The following is a 14,220-nucleotide window of genomic DNA, read 5'->3' as shown; positions in this document are numbered from 1 at the left end:
CCATTTTGTAGAATATTTCACTGGTAAGCAGATGTAATTCATAATGAAGGAATGCATCAAAAGGTTAAGATCGACTTTCTATTTGAATTCCCATTACAACCAAGCACATCTGCAGATCAAAAAGATGTTCAAACTGGTGTCACAGGTCAACATATAATTAAATTCCAACAAAGGCTCACAAAGACAAGTTCCTTGGAATTTGTTGTTAGGGAATTTGACATGTTGGGTCACTGCTCTGAACTGTCCCCCAAACTATACCCTTTCAGGGATGTTTTGGCTATGAATAATTTGGAATATCCTTTCCTTTAGCCACTGAATGATTAAAAAGGTCACTGAAGATAGCTTTATAATTCATTTAAAATTCTTTGACTTTGTTGTATATCAAAGAAGCTACTGAGCTCCCCAACTGAAGAGACCATAAATTTCTTAGCCTGGGACCATCTGCTCTTACAAGTCTAGTTCCACACATAGGACCAGCACCAAAGTCCTTAGGAACTAAGATGAGGTAGAACGAGTATTAATTGATGTCAAAGGGTTGGATTTTCTTTTCCCATAGGATATCAGGTAACAAGATTCATGACCACAGATAGATATCAGGTAATAAGATTCATGACTACAGATAGAGCCAAGGAGTTAAACATAAAAGTATGTTACAAAATTACAGGAAATACTGGCTTTAGTATAATTAGATCCTCTCCAAAGCGACTGTATAGCTTGATATTTTCTCACTCCCCTCACTCACTTAGGCTCTAGTTTATTTACAGTGAATAACTGCCCATTGTTACTGACTCTGATAAAGGAACATCTGAGGACTGGTATCCGAGGCCAGACTGGATTAAGGCTTGGACTCGTGCCTTGTCTGAAGAATTCCTTGTTTTTGTGAAATTCCACCCAGACATTTTCAATGGCTCTTTTGTATTTAAAACGGAATTACAACACTTTGGTAAATAAATATGGCCATATTTGAAGTCAGTAGCAATAATGAAACCATAAAAGCATCTTCAAACACTCTTGATTGTTAACTTTCAAACTTTAAAAATCCTATAACACGTACCAAAGCAGTAAACGTTCTTTTAGGGCTTCTCTGCAAAAGGCCACATCTCAAGAGTAGTATCTCTGACTTTCATTTCATCACCTCACAAGTATCACGTCATAGTTATATTACGTTACCTCTACAACTAAATACCAACTGTGCATAGTACACCTGACTCAGAGCTTCTTGCCACGGTTGAGTGCTCTGAATAAAATCAATCAAAAATACAACTAACATTTGCATTCATTCAATGTGACTAATATAGAAATTACACTAACAAACTTGTCAGAATTTACACACTCAAGTGAACAGTTTCTTTCAAAAAGTCATCATGAGGAGCTATACTTATTCCAAAATTGGGAGCAGGTGTTTGGGGTGTGAGGAGGGGGGTAAGGAGAGAGGGAGAGAGAGAAACTGATTGAGAGAGAGGCAGTGGTGGTGAAGGGGGAATCCAAGAAATTGCCTGTCTCTGGATGTAACGATTCCTGCCCATAATTTCCACACCTGGACATCAGGATAATTACTATGCTTTCTCTGTTGGGGGCCACAAGTTCTCTAACTTCCCACCCCCAATCCCTGTGCAAACTCAACTTTGGAAGTAACTGCCTTAGGGATCCTAACATGTTACCAAGACCCACAGTGGGGAATTCCTCCCATTACCCCTCTCAGCTGTCACCAGAGCCCATCCCTTCTTTGGGAGCTCCGACCACCTACAGGTCTCTGACAGCCTTTCTTGTGGAAGTTCCTTTTCTTGTGTCTGTACACCTAGCCCAATTTAACTCCTCTCTCTCCACCTAAAGATCTGCCCCTCATGATTCAAGATTAAGACAACTTTATGAGCACTTACGGTTTCGGTTGCTACTATTATTCAATTACATTGTGGACCAAGAAAAATTCTGAGTTGCTTGACAATACAGTAATTTTAACATTTTAATGAGACATTACAATCACCACTTCAAATAACTTATTTTTCCAAAGGTCAACTGAAAAAGAAGCCTACTGAAAGTGAAGGGTATCTGAATGTGTTGCATTCCTGCACAGGTGCGGTATGCAAAACAACTGTGCTAACTTCACAATAAATAGAAAAGTAAAATAAGTGCCCTGTCACTGAGTGAGCGCTCTTATTGGCTGAATGTTTCACGTACAGGCCAAATGGCTATAAGTGACACTACTGAACAACTCTTGATTTTCTTTCCCTACTCTTATCTTTCATTTCCAAACTAGATAACCATTTAATGAAAAGAATTCTGAAACAGACCATCCCCTACGTTTGGGAGCCATTGTTTATATGACAATGAGAGTTGATGTTTTAACTCTGCTGACTCTTTGAATTTAAAAAGAAAAACGATTAAAGTGCATGTACTTAATCTCTGCTTCAAAAAACAAAACATGGGAATTTAACTGAATCTTGGTGACTCAAGTTCATGATAATTTAGACTGTTAGGGGACACAGGGGACCGAGGTTCTAGTGCCGGATTTATCAGTTGGTAGCTACTACCTAACAAGGCCTTGGTTTCTCACCTGTAACTTAATTGCCAAGATCCCTTCTAGTTTATATTCTATATTTTTATTAATAGTTATACAGGAATATGATATAGTAAAACTTTAGGAAATTCTAAGGTGGGGAGATCTTAACTTTCCCTTTCAATCTTGGCTGTTTTCTGTGTCTTCCCCAACCAATAAAAGGCTCAAAACCTTGAATTTCTGGATGACATACTTTTGGGCTATAATTGATATTTCTTCTCTCTTCTCCAGGATAATCCTTTTTGTTGTCTTCTGACACCACCCATGGGTTTTCTCCTTGTTGCCCTGTCAACCTTCTAGTAATTGTTACTTTTTGCCATACCTCCACCTTTTCCATTTTTGTCTTTTTGACCATTGAAAACACATTTTCTGATTAAATAAACAGCTTCTGTAACCTTCATTCTTTTGACTGTTTTTGTTAATGCTTCTACTCAGACTGTTTGGATAGCTTAACAGTTCAGAGTTCTAACAGTTTTCTATAATTATATAAGAAATAGTTTTTGAGCATCTGCATGTGCCAGGTACCATGACAGCCCTTTATCAACCTGGGAAAGAATTCTTTCAATGTGTTCCATCATTAAAGTGGGGAAGCAGCAGATATGACACCGAAAGCACAGGCAACAAAAACAAAAATACACAAGTGGGACACACTAAGAAGCTTCTACACAGCAAAGGAAACAACAGAATGAAAAAGCAACCTATGGAATAGGAGAAAATATTTGCAAACCATGTATATAAGAAACTCTTATAACTCAATAGTAAAATAAACTAATAACCTGATTAAAAAATGGACTAAGCACTTGAATAGCCATTTCTCTAAAGACGACATACAGATGGCCAACAAGTATAGGAAAAATGCTCAATGCCACTAATCATCAGGGAAATGCAAATCAAAACCACAAAAAGATATCACTTCACACCTGTCAGGTTGCTATTATCAAAAAACAAAAGATGACAAAGTATTGGCGAGGAGTTGGAGAAACTGGAACCTCTGCCCACTGTTGGTGGGAACGTAAAATGGTGCAGCCTCTACGGAAAGCAAAACTACCATATGATCCAGCAATCCCATTTCTGGGTATTTAACCAAAAGAACTGAAATCAGAATCTTGAAGAGATATTAGCACTCCCTGTTCACTGCAGCACTATTCACAAGAGTCAGGAAGTGGAACAAACTGTATGTCTGACAGATAAATGGATAAAGTAAATAAATAAACACACACACACATACACATATAGTCTGGAATACTATTCAGCCTTAAAAAAGAAGGAAATTCTGCAATACGCAACAACATGGATGAACCTTCAGGACATTATGCTAAATGAAACAAGTGAGTCACAGGAAGACAAATACTGCATGAATCTACTTATATGAAGGAATGGCACTGCTTCCTGCATGTGAATTTCTCTGCTTGCAGGAACAGAAATGATTACAAGTTTCTGTAGCAGTGGATGTGTTGCTACCTTCCAGGCAGCTGCCTGGATCTTGTAACTGATCATGTTCCCCTATTGAATAACCTACTAAACACCTTGGCACTAAATCGATTTGTGACTCACCTTTAGCAAGTTTAGAGGCCTTCATTAAATCTACTTGTGTACTCATGCCAATGCTGATTCTACCTTACTTTGTTATAATACCAAATTCTTTTACTTTTGTTCTTCCCAAAATTTTTACTATTGATGTTTAACGTTCTTAATTATAATTTTTATAAGCCACCTTAAATCATTTTTGAAAAATTGTTTAAAATTGATTTAAAAAAAGACTTCAAATTCCATTAAGGGTGGGGGGCGGACAGTAAAACGTAGCGCCTGTGTACACAGGTATGGAGCAAGACTTCCGAGGTTCAAATTTTGACTCCTCTAGTGACGAGCCATGTGGACCTTGGGCAAGTTACTAGACACTGCTGTGTCTGGTTTCTATTGTAAATGGAGACATACAGATACAGAAAACAAACTTATGGTTACCAGGGGGTAAGGTGGGGGAGGGACAAACTGGGATATTGGGATTGACATATACACACTACTACATACAAAACAGATAACTAATAAGTACCTACTGTAGAGCACAGGGAACGCTACTCAATACTTTGTAATGACCTATATGGGGAAAGAAGCTAAAAAGAGTGGAGATACATACATATATATATACACATATATATGTATATACACACACACACATTATATATACATATATATATTTAACTGATTCACTTTGCTGTACAGCAGAAACTAACACAGCATTGTAAATCAACTATAGTCCAATAAAAATTAAAAAATAAATAAAATGGAGATAATAGTTCTCTCTCAAAGGGTTGTTTTGAGTTTTAAATAAAATCAGTAGTATACTTAGAATGATGCATTTAAAACAGTGCTTGGCACATAGCAAACGCTCAAATGTTAGCTGTGAGGAATTTTTATGCTGTAGTTTAGCATACATAGCTGGGTTTACAATCTAATGTCAGTCTAAACAAATCAGCATTCCCATCATATCATGTAACAGAATGTCTGGACATGATATTTTACAATGATTACTAGAAGAACTCTTTTGATCTTCTTTACTGCATTTTCTGCTGACAATATTATCAAAGACAGGCATATTTCCTTAAGGGAAGCTGGATATTAAAATCTGGACTTATAAAATAGGTTCAAGAGTTCTTTGTTTTCCGTTAACATTTAAATATTAAAATTAAAACAAACACAACTGTGCTCTGCCACTGCCAGAAAGGATTTGAAGCAACAAAATATTAAGCTTCAATAAAACTGAGAATTTTTTTAAAAGCAAGACCTAAGGAAAAAGGTGTATATGAGCGAGATGGGAGAAAAACTGTATCAGAACAAGTTGGCTAAAGGAAGTTACTGTAGTTGAAAACAGAACTTCATTTCCTCAGAGGGCAGCCAAAGCAAAGGGAGAAACATGAGAAGTATCCTGACTCTCTATTTCAATGAAAGGAAGCTGGCCCTTAATCAGGAGGAATACTTTTTTGTTTCTAAGCTAGCATAGGATACATGGGGAACACTGATGATAATAATTAAGAACTTTGACCGTAGTCAAAGAAAAGAAAAAAGCAGAGACAGTTTTCGGTAAATACCTCGTCTAAGAGGAGTCTCAATCTAAGTTCCAGAGTCAGTACACCCTCCTCCACAAACTGTTCTCTACTTCACTAAATGACAATTCGATCCTTCTAGTTAGTTATTCAGGCTAATAACCAAGTCATCCTTGACTCCTCTTCGCTCTTTCACACCCCATATCTGATCTGCCGCAAATGCCATCAACTCTGCCTTCAAAGCATACTCAGATTCTGGTTACTTTTCAAACCAGCTCCACTGCCCCCACGCTTTGACCTAAGTCACCATCATTTTCCTCCAGGATCACTGCAACAGTCTCCTAACTGGTCTCCCTGCTCCACTTCAGCCTATTTGGATCCTATTAAAATCGAAGTCTGAGCACATCATTCCCCTGTTCAAAATCCTCCTATGGCCCCCCACTCATTCAGAATAAAAGCCAAAAGTCTCAGGAGGCTCTCTGAGATCTAGTTCCACCCCCATGCCCCACTCCTTCTGTCTCTTTACCTCTTTGACCTAACCTGCTCCTCCTCTCGCTTCACATCACATGGCCACACTGGCCTCTTGGCTGTTACAGAAATGTTTCAAGCATCAGGACCCTTGCAATTGGTGTTCCCTCTGCCTAAATGCTCTTCTCCTAAGTAGCCACTCCCTTCAGATCTTTACTCAAATACCACCTTTCCAGCGGGGCTTTCTGTTGCTCTATTTAATACTGCTAACACTCCGCACACCCACACACATCACACGTGACGTTCTGTATCTCCTTTTTCTGCTTTATCAGTCCCTCAGAACTGCTCACTATCTATCATACTATATGTCTTTTCATTTTCATGTTCATTTCCATCTTCCCCACTAGAATGTAACCCCATGAAGGCAGGGTTTTGTTTTGTTTTGTTTTGTTTCCTGCTACATCACCCAGTGTTAGAACAGGGCTTGTCTGCACAGTGGATATTCAAATATCCGTTGTAAGAATGTGTGGGTAAAATTCTGAGGGCATGGCCTTAGAGTATACTTATATAGGAGTAATTCTGAAAGTGGGAGTGGGAGATAGAGTAATACAGTTCAGTTATGTAGTATTTTGGTGATCTGATTTGCTACATGGTTAATGCTTAGAACACAAAAACCAAAGAATGGATCACAGATCTTTCAGCCAGTGGTCTATAAAGTGGGGAAGCATAAGATGATCGCTTAGGATGAGGGGTCAACATGTTGGAATTATATTTTTTTTTATAAAGTTAAAGAAATAATGGATGGACTTTCACTGGTGCCCTCACTCAGTCTATGTGTCAGAAGGTCACGCATCACACTTGGTTCTTGGGGCACTCTTCTGAAGGAAGACTGGAGTGGGAGTACTCATGTTAGATGTAATTATATATTTACATGATTATTTATTCCTATCCTGTTTCACACGTACTAGAAGATTTTTATATCATGAAAGTAAGCAAACACAGCTTCGAGAAGATAACGTGATGAAAGACTCCTCTTTCTAGATATCTACCCTGTCTTGCTTCATGACCCTAACATTTTAGTTGAAGGGAAATTTAATTCACTGTACAAAGTAAGGAACATTTAGATATTAAGATCACTTTGATAAAAGAATTGAGCCACAAAGATTGTCTTTCTTGAGAGTGCATTTAGGAGACCTAAATACAACTTTTCCTCTTTGGTCAGAATACTGACATTCCCTTAATACAACTGAATAAGTAAAAGTATTCTGTTAGGCATTGGCAAAATGACAGAACTAATAATTAAAATGCTTGAACAGAAAAAGTATGACTAAAGATTTAAATTACCTGAGTTTTCAAAACCTAAATTTGATAGAAAGTGAACCAGATTTTTCTTACTTGGTAGGAGGAAATTCAGGCACCTTGGGAAGAACATGAACCTTTTATGATCACTAAGGCACTATTAAACGGTCTAGTACGCAACTTGCTACAAGCCATCTCTCCAGCAGGGCTTGACTTAGAGAAAGGCCTCAATTATTCAACCACTAAAGAAGTTCCTCTATTGATAAGTAAGAGATGCTTTCCCAAGAGAACCAGAGATTTAAAGTGTTACATTAAATGCAAACTCCTCATCTATTTCAAGTGAATATTTTTGGAGTGTGGACTAGATTTGTCCACAAGTTTTCACTTCTGGTTTCCCATTCTCAGTTATGCAAAAATGAACTCACAAAGGCAAATTCAAATATCTATTTTGAAAAGTATTTACTCAGTTTGAATAAATTAATTGCAAATAAAAATCAGCTACAATATATAGCCTGAATAGAAATGACTAGAACAAATACAACACAGGACTTGATTTCCTTGCATTAGTCACAAAGCATGTGACAATCTAGAAAACTTCAAAATCAATTATATTTCTTTGAAAAAGGAGTAACAGCAGTTACTGATACATCACAACTAGTCAACTTATAATACAAAGTTTCCTGACATGCATTTCCTGAGTGAACCCAAATGATTTTTTAAAACAAGGAAATTTTGACAAGTTGAAGTAAAGTAAAATAGTTCATGGCTTCTAAGCAACAGGTTTTGTTTTTTAAAAACCAAAAGAAAATTCAGAACAGCACTGTAATAGGATAAATTAAAGTTGTGCTACCACATACAAAATTTTGCTAGAGTCAATTAAGTATAATACAACTTTTCGAACTAAAGGAAAACAAAAGATTAAAAAAATGATTCTGTCTAATCTAAAAGTGTACTGATTTCTACAAGTGTCACAAAGAGTTTGATGTAGTGCAACTGTCTATACTTTCCTTGTGGTGTGTTTAAAAAAAGGGGGGGTAGGGGAGGGGAGAAGAAATGTTTTCTTGCTTCTGAAAGCAAAGAACTTACTGAAATTAGAGAATAAACTGACCATGCAAGTATGTCCCTCCATTTGGCTGTCACTGGTGCTCATTTGCCAACCAAGCATTTCCTTGAGTCGCACTGTGGCAACTGTCCTTTTAGGATTCAAGCCTACAGTTAAGGCTGGTCTGTTAGATTAAAAAAAAAGAGCACTGTTGTCATTCAACCCTTTATATCTCTCTAAATTTCTTACCTGAATAAGTCCAAATACAAGATAGTTAATTAAGCATTTCTTTTTCTAAAAGCAAATCAAGTCACTCTCCTTTCTTGTTATTTATGCTTTTTCTCATGGGAATGATTTTTTTTTCTAGAAACAGTGAACAGATGAACCACAGTTTATATCCAAAAAATAAACTTGCCAAATGTTGCTGATACTAAAAACAGATTAGTTATCATGGGGGAAAAATAGATAATCTAGATTAAATTGCATATTCAAAGGAGCATGTGAAATGTTTCTTAGCATTAAGTTTTTGTTATAGTACTACACTTGGGAGAAACATTAAGGAAAAAAAATCTTTCCCGATTATCTTCAATGTGGTTAAAAACAAACACCTCTTACCTAATGGTAATTAATATGAATTTTGTTTTACAAAGTATTCTAATTTACCAAATTTCATATTTAGATGGGGGTGGGGAGAGAGGCTCTCTTGTCCTTCTTCCTAACTTTGCAAATCCTTGAGCTATGCTTGCTAAACTACCATTCACACCAAGAGTGTGAGACCATCATTACCATGCTACTCTACCAAGAACATTCTAAGATATTTTCTATAATAAAGATAAATAGAAAAAAAGTTAATATACATGTTGCTGTATTTTACAATGTTTGCAACAAACTGTAAACTAACATAGTTTGAACCAACAGTACCCTCAGTTATACAAAACAATTTTTCAACACTGAGGATGGGTGATTCAAAACACTAAAATGAAGGCATCAAATTAGACTATGTCTTTTTCTCCTCAAAATATATTTTCAAAACTCAGAATTCAGAAGTCTGGTACTTTTGGAAATTCCTTTGAGTTTCCCAGATTTTTGCTCAGAAATTGCTACTATTTATTATAAATGTTTAAAAAAATTCTTCATCTTAATGCAAATGACCAGAGCAGAAAAACTGTGATGTGGACAACAGGTTGGAAAACCCAAATCACTTAGCTTATAAATGTATAATGTAGTCCTGAAGGACAATGGTCTGTTAGTCTAGAGGTCCTTGGAAAATAAGTCTGATGTAGCCTTGTTCACCAGCCAACTGATGTGCACAAAAGGGACAGGCTGCATGAAAAGTATGAGTACCATGAGGAAGTGGGATCTGGGACCAGTAGGCAGTTGTCTTTTCTGAACACACATGCCCACACGGGCTAAACGCATGGGTTGGAGGGCCGGCGTCCACATAAAATCCAGCTTCACATCCAAGCCACAGAGGGACATAGGGACCAACAGACCTACACATAGGACATTCACGATCTTTTCCATCACGTTCTTCTTTGTTTCCCCAGTTATGATAGCCATGCACATGGCCGCAGTTCAGATACACCCATGGTTGCTTTTCATCAACAACATCTTTCCTCTTCATACTAGGAAATGCTAGTGTGTTGAACCCTACAGGGCACTGAGGTCGTGCTGCATTGATTTCTTGTCTTAAAGCTTCTAAATGCTTCACGGTAGGAGTGTGGGAAAGGCCTTCTGCAGTACGCCACAGCAATGTTGCACCACAGAGGTCAATTAATGAGCCATCTTGTAACTGATTGGTTTCAATTTCCACCTAGAGGAAAAAAGAATCAAAAAAACACATTGACCACTGAGTTTTGGATTTTTACCTAAGAGTCTTGGTCTTACGTGCTCCTTACTCAAGAATCAAGATTTCCTCTGGTTGTTTATTTAAGAAACTCAAATGGTAGTCATGAAAAATATAGGTTTGAAAATCAAGGATAAAATATTGAGCAGTAACTTATCTCTTTTCAGCTTTATAGTAAAGACAATTTATGATTAAAACATCTGGCTAATCAGTAAGTTTAATATTTCCAATTTGGTAAATATGTTGGTCAAAGATATATAGATACAAGTAGAAAATACACAGAGTGCTGTTTAAATTGGGAAAGCTTAGGTTTTAAAATACATTAATATAAAAGAAGAATAAATTTTTAGAGTGTTCTAATTGAAACATTAAGATATTATCCTCCTGGTATAGTATTTGGTTGTCAGCACTTGATAGCCATACTTGGTACTCTGTGTCAGTAAAAGATTAAATAGTTTTTGGGAATATGTAATGCACTCAGTCCAACTCACCCTATGAGTTTATTGTTGTTTAAAAAAAGAAGCTACATCTCAGTACTTACCATTTTCCCTCTCTGCTGAGCTGATCTGGTTTCACGCAGGCTGAATACATTTCCACACACTGATATTTCTCTCCATATTCCAGGCTTAGAGTCTTCTGTGAACCCATTGCGTGGATGCATAACAAGAACACCATTGGTGGTCAAGCCATCCATCTGTCCATCTGATGTCTTCCATTTGGCAGCCTTCTCCTAGTAGGAAAAATAGTGATCTTCTGTTTATTTATAACTGGGAAATAGAAGTGGTTATAAAATGCAACATTTAGGAAAAAAGCTTTTTACCCCAAGAAAGATGTTTTTTGATGAGTCAAATCCTGCAGCATAAATCCGTGCTGTAAATGGGGGATTCCGTTCACATATAATTCTACAGGCAAATCTTGATATGGTGCTTTGCACTGACTGTGTATCAGAATTACTTTGACTTCCAGGAACTGTGTCAGTTACTACAAAGTCAATGGGACTTTCAGTCGACCGACCAATCTAAGGGAAAAACAAATATCTATAAACCTATTCAAAGGAACACAATGGAAAATCCACTCAAGAAAGGCACGAACAGTAAGGTGAAATCATTAAGCCTCCGAAATTTCTAATGCTCAAACTTATCATACTTAACTCTGGGGCATCTATACCCTTGAAAACCAATCTGTCACATTCCCTCTGATGTAGTAATCACTTAGAGCATAAAATTAAGTAGGAACTTACAATCCAGAATATATGAAACCTCAGGGAATGAAATGTTTAGGATGGCTGAGATTTCTGGGTGGCTGCAGATTTTAATTTTAACCTCTTTGGACAGAAATATGTCTACCATGTATTACTCTAGTTTCCTTAACAGAATATAATGAACATAAAAGTAAATCTTTTATGATGACTCCAGGACATTATACTACGAATACCTTTATATTAAGCTGAGCTGCCCTGATGTCTTCAGGTGCTATAAAGGTGTAGAGGAACGCTGATCCTTATGTTAAAGGCTTACAAAGCCGTGCTTTGAGGTCTTATGTATACTTTACAGGATTCTTGTGTCTTTTCTGTCAGGTTGTCAGCCATCATTTCTTGCTGTTGGGCATATTTGTCTCTAGCAGCATAGCCCTCCTCTAACTAGTTACTCTAATTCTGCCATGCATTGAGAAATCAAATAACCAAACTTCAAAGAATAGTATTTCAAAAGGTTCTTAGTGATGGCCTAAGGGATTCTCCAGGGAGCAGGGAAAAGTGCATGGACTTTGTGGCATTTATTTTATATGCCTAGATGTCCTTTTTGTTTTCTTCCTCGTTCTTGGTTATGTTTCAGAGAGACAAGGTTCTTAGAACAAAGTTCTGCTGGGTGAGGTGTCAGTGAACTAAACATCTTCAAAGGTCTAGCAAGTATAAATTAATTTCATTTTGGAAGATGAATGTTGAAAAGAAAAAAGGAAATCAGTGGAAGAAATGACAGAAGTGACAAATGTCACAGAGTTTTAAACATTTAGAAATCAGTTCATTAATGTATTTGTTATAAAGTAGTATCATAAAAATTAAAGAATACCGTTACTAAGAAAAAATATTGACCCTTTACAAAGATGACGACTCTTAAGTCATTCTTTGCATAGTTGAGCTTTAAGAATTCCTTATATCAGCACACTTTTAGATAAAATTCTTCAGTGTTTTTATCCTGCCACGAAGTACAAAGTCTTTATTTAGTTTGGATAGTGTTAGGGGGAAATTTTTTGGTTAAAAAATGTAACATTGGATGTCCCTTTATTTTTAAGAATATGATATCCAAAGAAAATGGTCTCAGACCTTTGGAACTAAAAATATTTCTACTGTTCTAAAAAATTCAGCATTCCATTAAAAGGATGTGGGGGATAGTGACTTTAAAGAAATACTTTGTTACTGACTACAGCAAAGACATCTCCAGGCCTTTTCATATTCATTTAATTCTTTAAAATAAAGAAAAACTGAAATGTCATTGGGGCTACAATTATAAGAACAACATTATTAGGTACTTTATGTCCCATTTGTTTCAAAAAAGCCCAAGGCCTTACAAAACCCAATATTAAGGGAGAAGATATCATGAATTTTGCTTATGTCTTTGGGTTTAGCTTTTCTATCATCTATCAATTTATAAAACCATCAGCACTGGATTGGTACAAAGAATGAGAGAAATAAAAACTGTTATTGCCAATAGCTTTGACCAAATATGTGTTGAGAAGCAAGTTTGACTCCACATATATGATGTGAACAGTTAGAAACTGCCTGTAGTTTCAGTTGCCTAGAGAGGAAGGAGACAAGCAAAAAAGAAATCATAAATGTGTACAAAATATCTCTTGGCTCCTTTTTTTAGATAATAATAGCTAATAATTATTATAGCTACTAATATTACCAGTTAAGTGTTTACCAGGTACCCGGCACAGTTCTGAGGACTTTATAGGTATTAACACATTTAAGCCTCCTAATAGTCACCCGAGGGAAGTTCTATTATCTGCACTTTATAGGAGGAAACTGTGGCAGAGAGTAACTAAGTAATGTTTACCAGGAATTCTGATTTCAGAGCCCATCTTTTAACCATGCTACATGGACTTCTACATATGGGGTTTAGAAATCAATATGTGTTTTAATGAAATGCATTCAAATATGACAATCCTTAATCAGACCACAGCACAAGTCACTTACAACAGGTTTTTAACTTAAAAAAAAAAAAATGTAGATGTTACAATACCTGAAACATATCAGTGTTGCTGTCATGAGTATATTCAACCACCACTGTCTGGGCCCGAGACAAGGTGTATGATATGCTATGCTGGTCCTTGTTGCTTATTGCCTAAGGAAGGAAAGATCAATAGCAAAAATTAGCAGGTAGGTCAATCAAAATAGATAATCTTTTCATAAAAAAAGAAAGGTCATCTATTTATTATGTGTGTAACATATTTTCCCCCTGAAATTTAGGGTAGAGATTAATAACTCTTGCATAAGCTCGGCTGTGACAGTGGTTTCTTAGGTTAAGTGGGATGCGGAAGAATTTAGGCAGACCTCATTTCATTATGCTTCACAGATTTTGCGTGTTTTTTTTTTTTTTTTTAACAAACTGAAGGTTTGTGGCAACTCTGCATTGTCAGATGATGGTTAGCATTTTTTAGCAATAAAGTAGTTTTAAATTAAGGTATATACATTATTTTTTTAGACACAATGCTCTTATTGCACACTTAGTAGAATGCAGCATAGTGTAAACATAACTTTTATATGCACTGGGAAACCAAAAAAATTTGTTGTGATTTGCTTTATTGTGGTGGTCTAGAACTGAACCCCAAATATATCTGAGGTATGCCTGTACACTGAAGCAATTATAGAGTAAGAACATAAGTTCACTGTATAAAAATATTATACAATCTGAGTCTCCATTATAAGTATTTTAAATTATAAGGTAATCAAAACCAAATCCCAGGTAGA

The 14,220-nt window shown here is 36.4% G+C and overlaps 1 protein-coding gene across 5 annotated transcripts in view; it reads right to left on the bottom strand.

Annotated features, from left to right (window-relative positions):
- Positions 1 to 14,220, bottom strand: part of PELI1 (pellino E3 ubiquitin protein ligase 1) — a 67,420-nt gene that overhangs the window by 11,129 nt on the left and 42,071 nt on the right. For 2 of the 5 annotated variants that reach the window (XR_003004242.1, XM_024753060.1), the window contains exons 4-8: positions 13,493 to 13,594; positions 11,074 to 11,271; positions 10,795 to 10,983; positions 9,901 to 10,220; positions 8,474 to 8,591 (exon numbers count right to left, since the gene is read on the bottom strand). Coding sequence is in view for 4 of the 5 variants with exons in the window: in XM_024753060.1 (XP_024608828.1) it covers positions 8,474 to 8,591; positions 9,901 to 10,220; positions 10,795 to 10,983; positions 11,074 to 11,271; positions 13,493 to 13,594 (927 nt within the window). In the remaining variant the exon portion in view is untranslated. Of the gene's footprint in view, positions 1 to 15; positions 110 to 7,807; positions 10,221 to 10,794; positions 10,984 to 11,073; positions 11,272 to 13,492; positions 13,595 to 14,220 lie in introns of those variants that run through there. The other 3 variants (XM_024753059.1, XM_024753057.1, XM_024753056.1) reach the window with 3 other exon arrangements.

This window comes from Neophocaena asiaeorientalis, unplaced genomic scaffold (genome assembly GCF_003031525.2).
Source record: "Neophocaena asiaeorientalis asiaeorientalis breed wild unplaced genomic scaffold, Neophocaena_asiaeorientalis_V1.1 scaffold100, whole genome shotgun sequence".
Taxonomy (NCBI): Eukaryota; Metazoa; Chordata; class Mammalia; order Artiodactyla; family Phocoenidae; genus Neophocaena; species Neophocaena asiaeorientalis.
The sequence above is the reverse complement of the archived record's forward strand: the minus strand, read 5'-3'. Positions and strand labels throughout refer to the sequence as shown.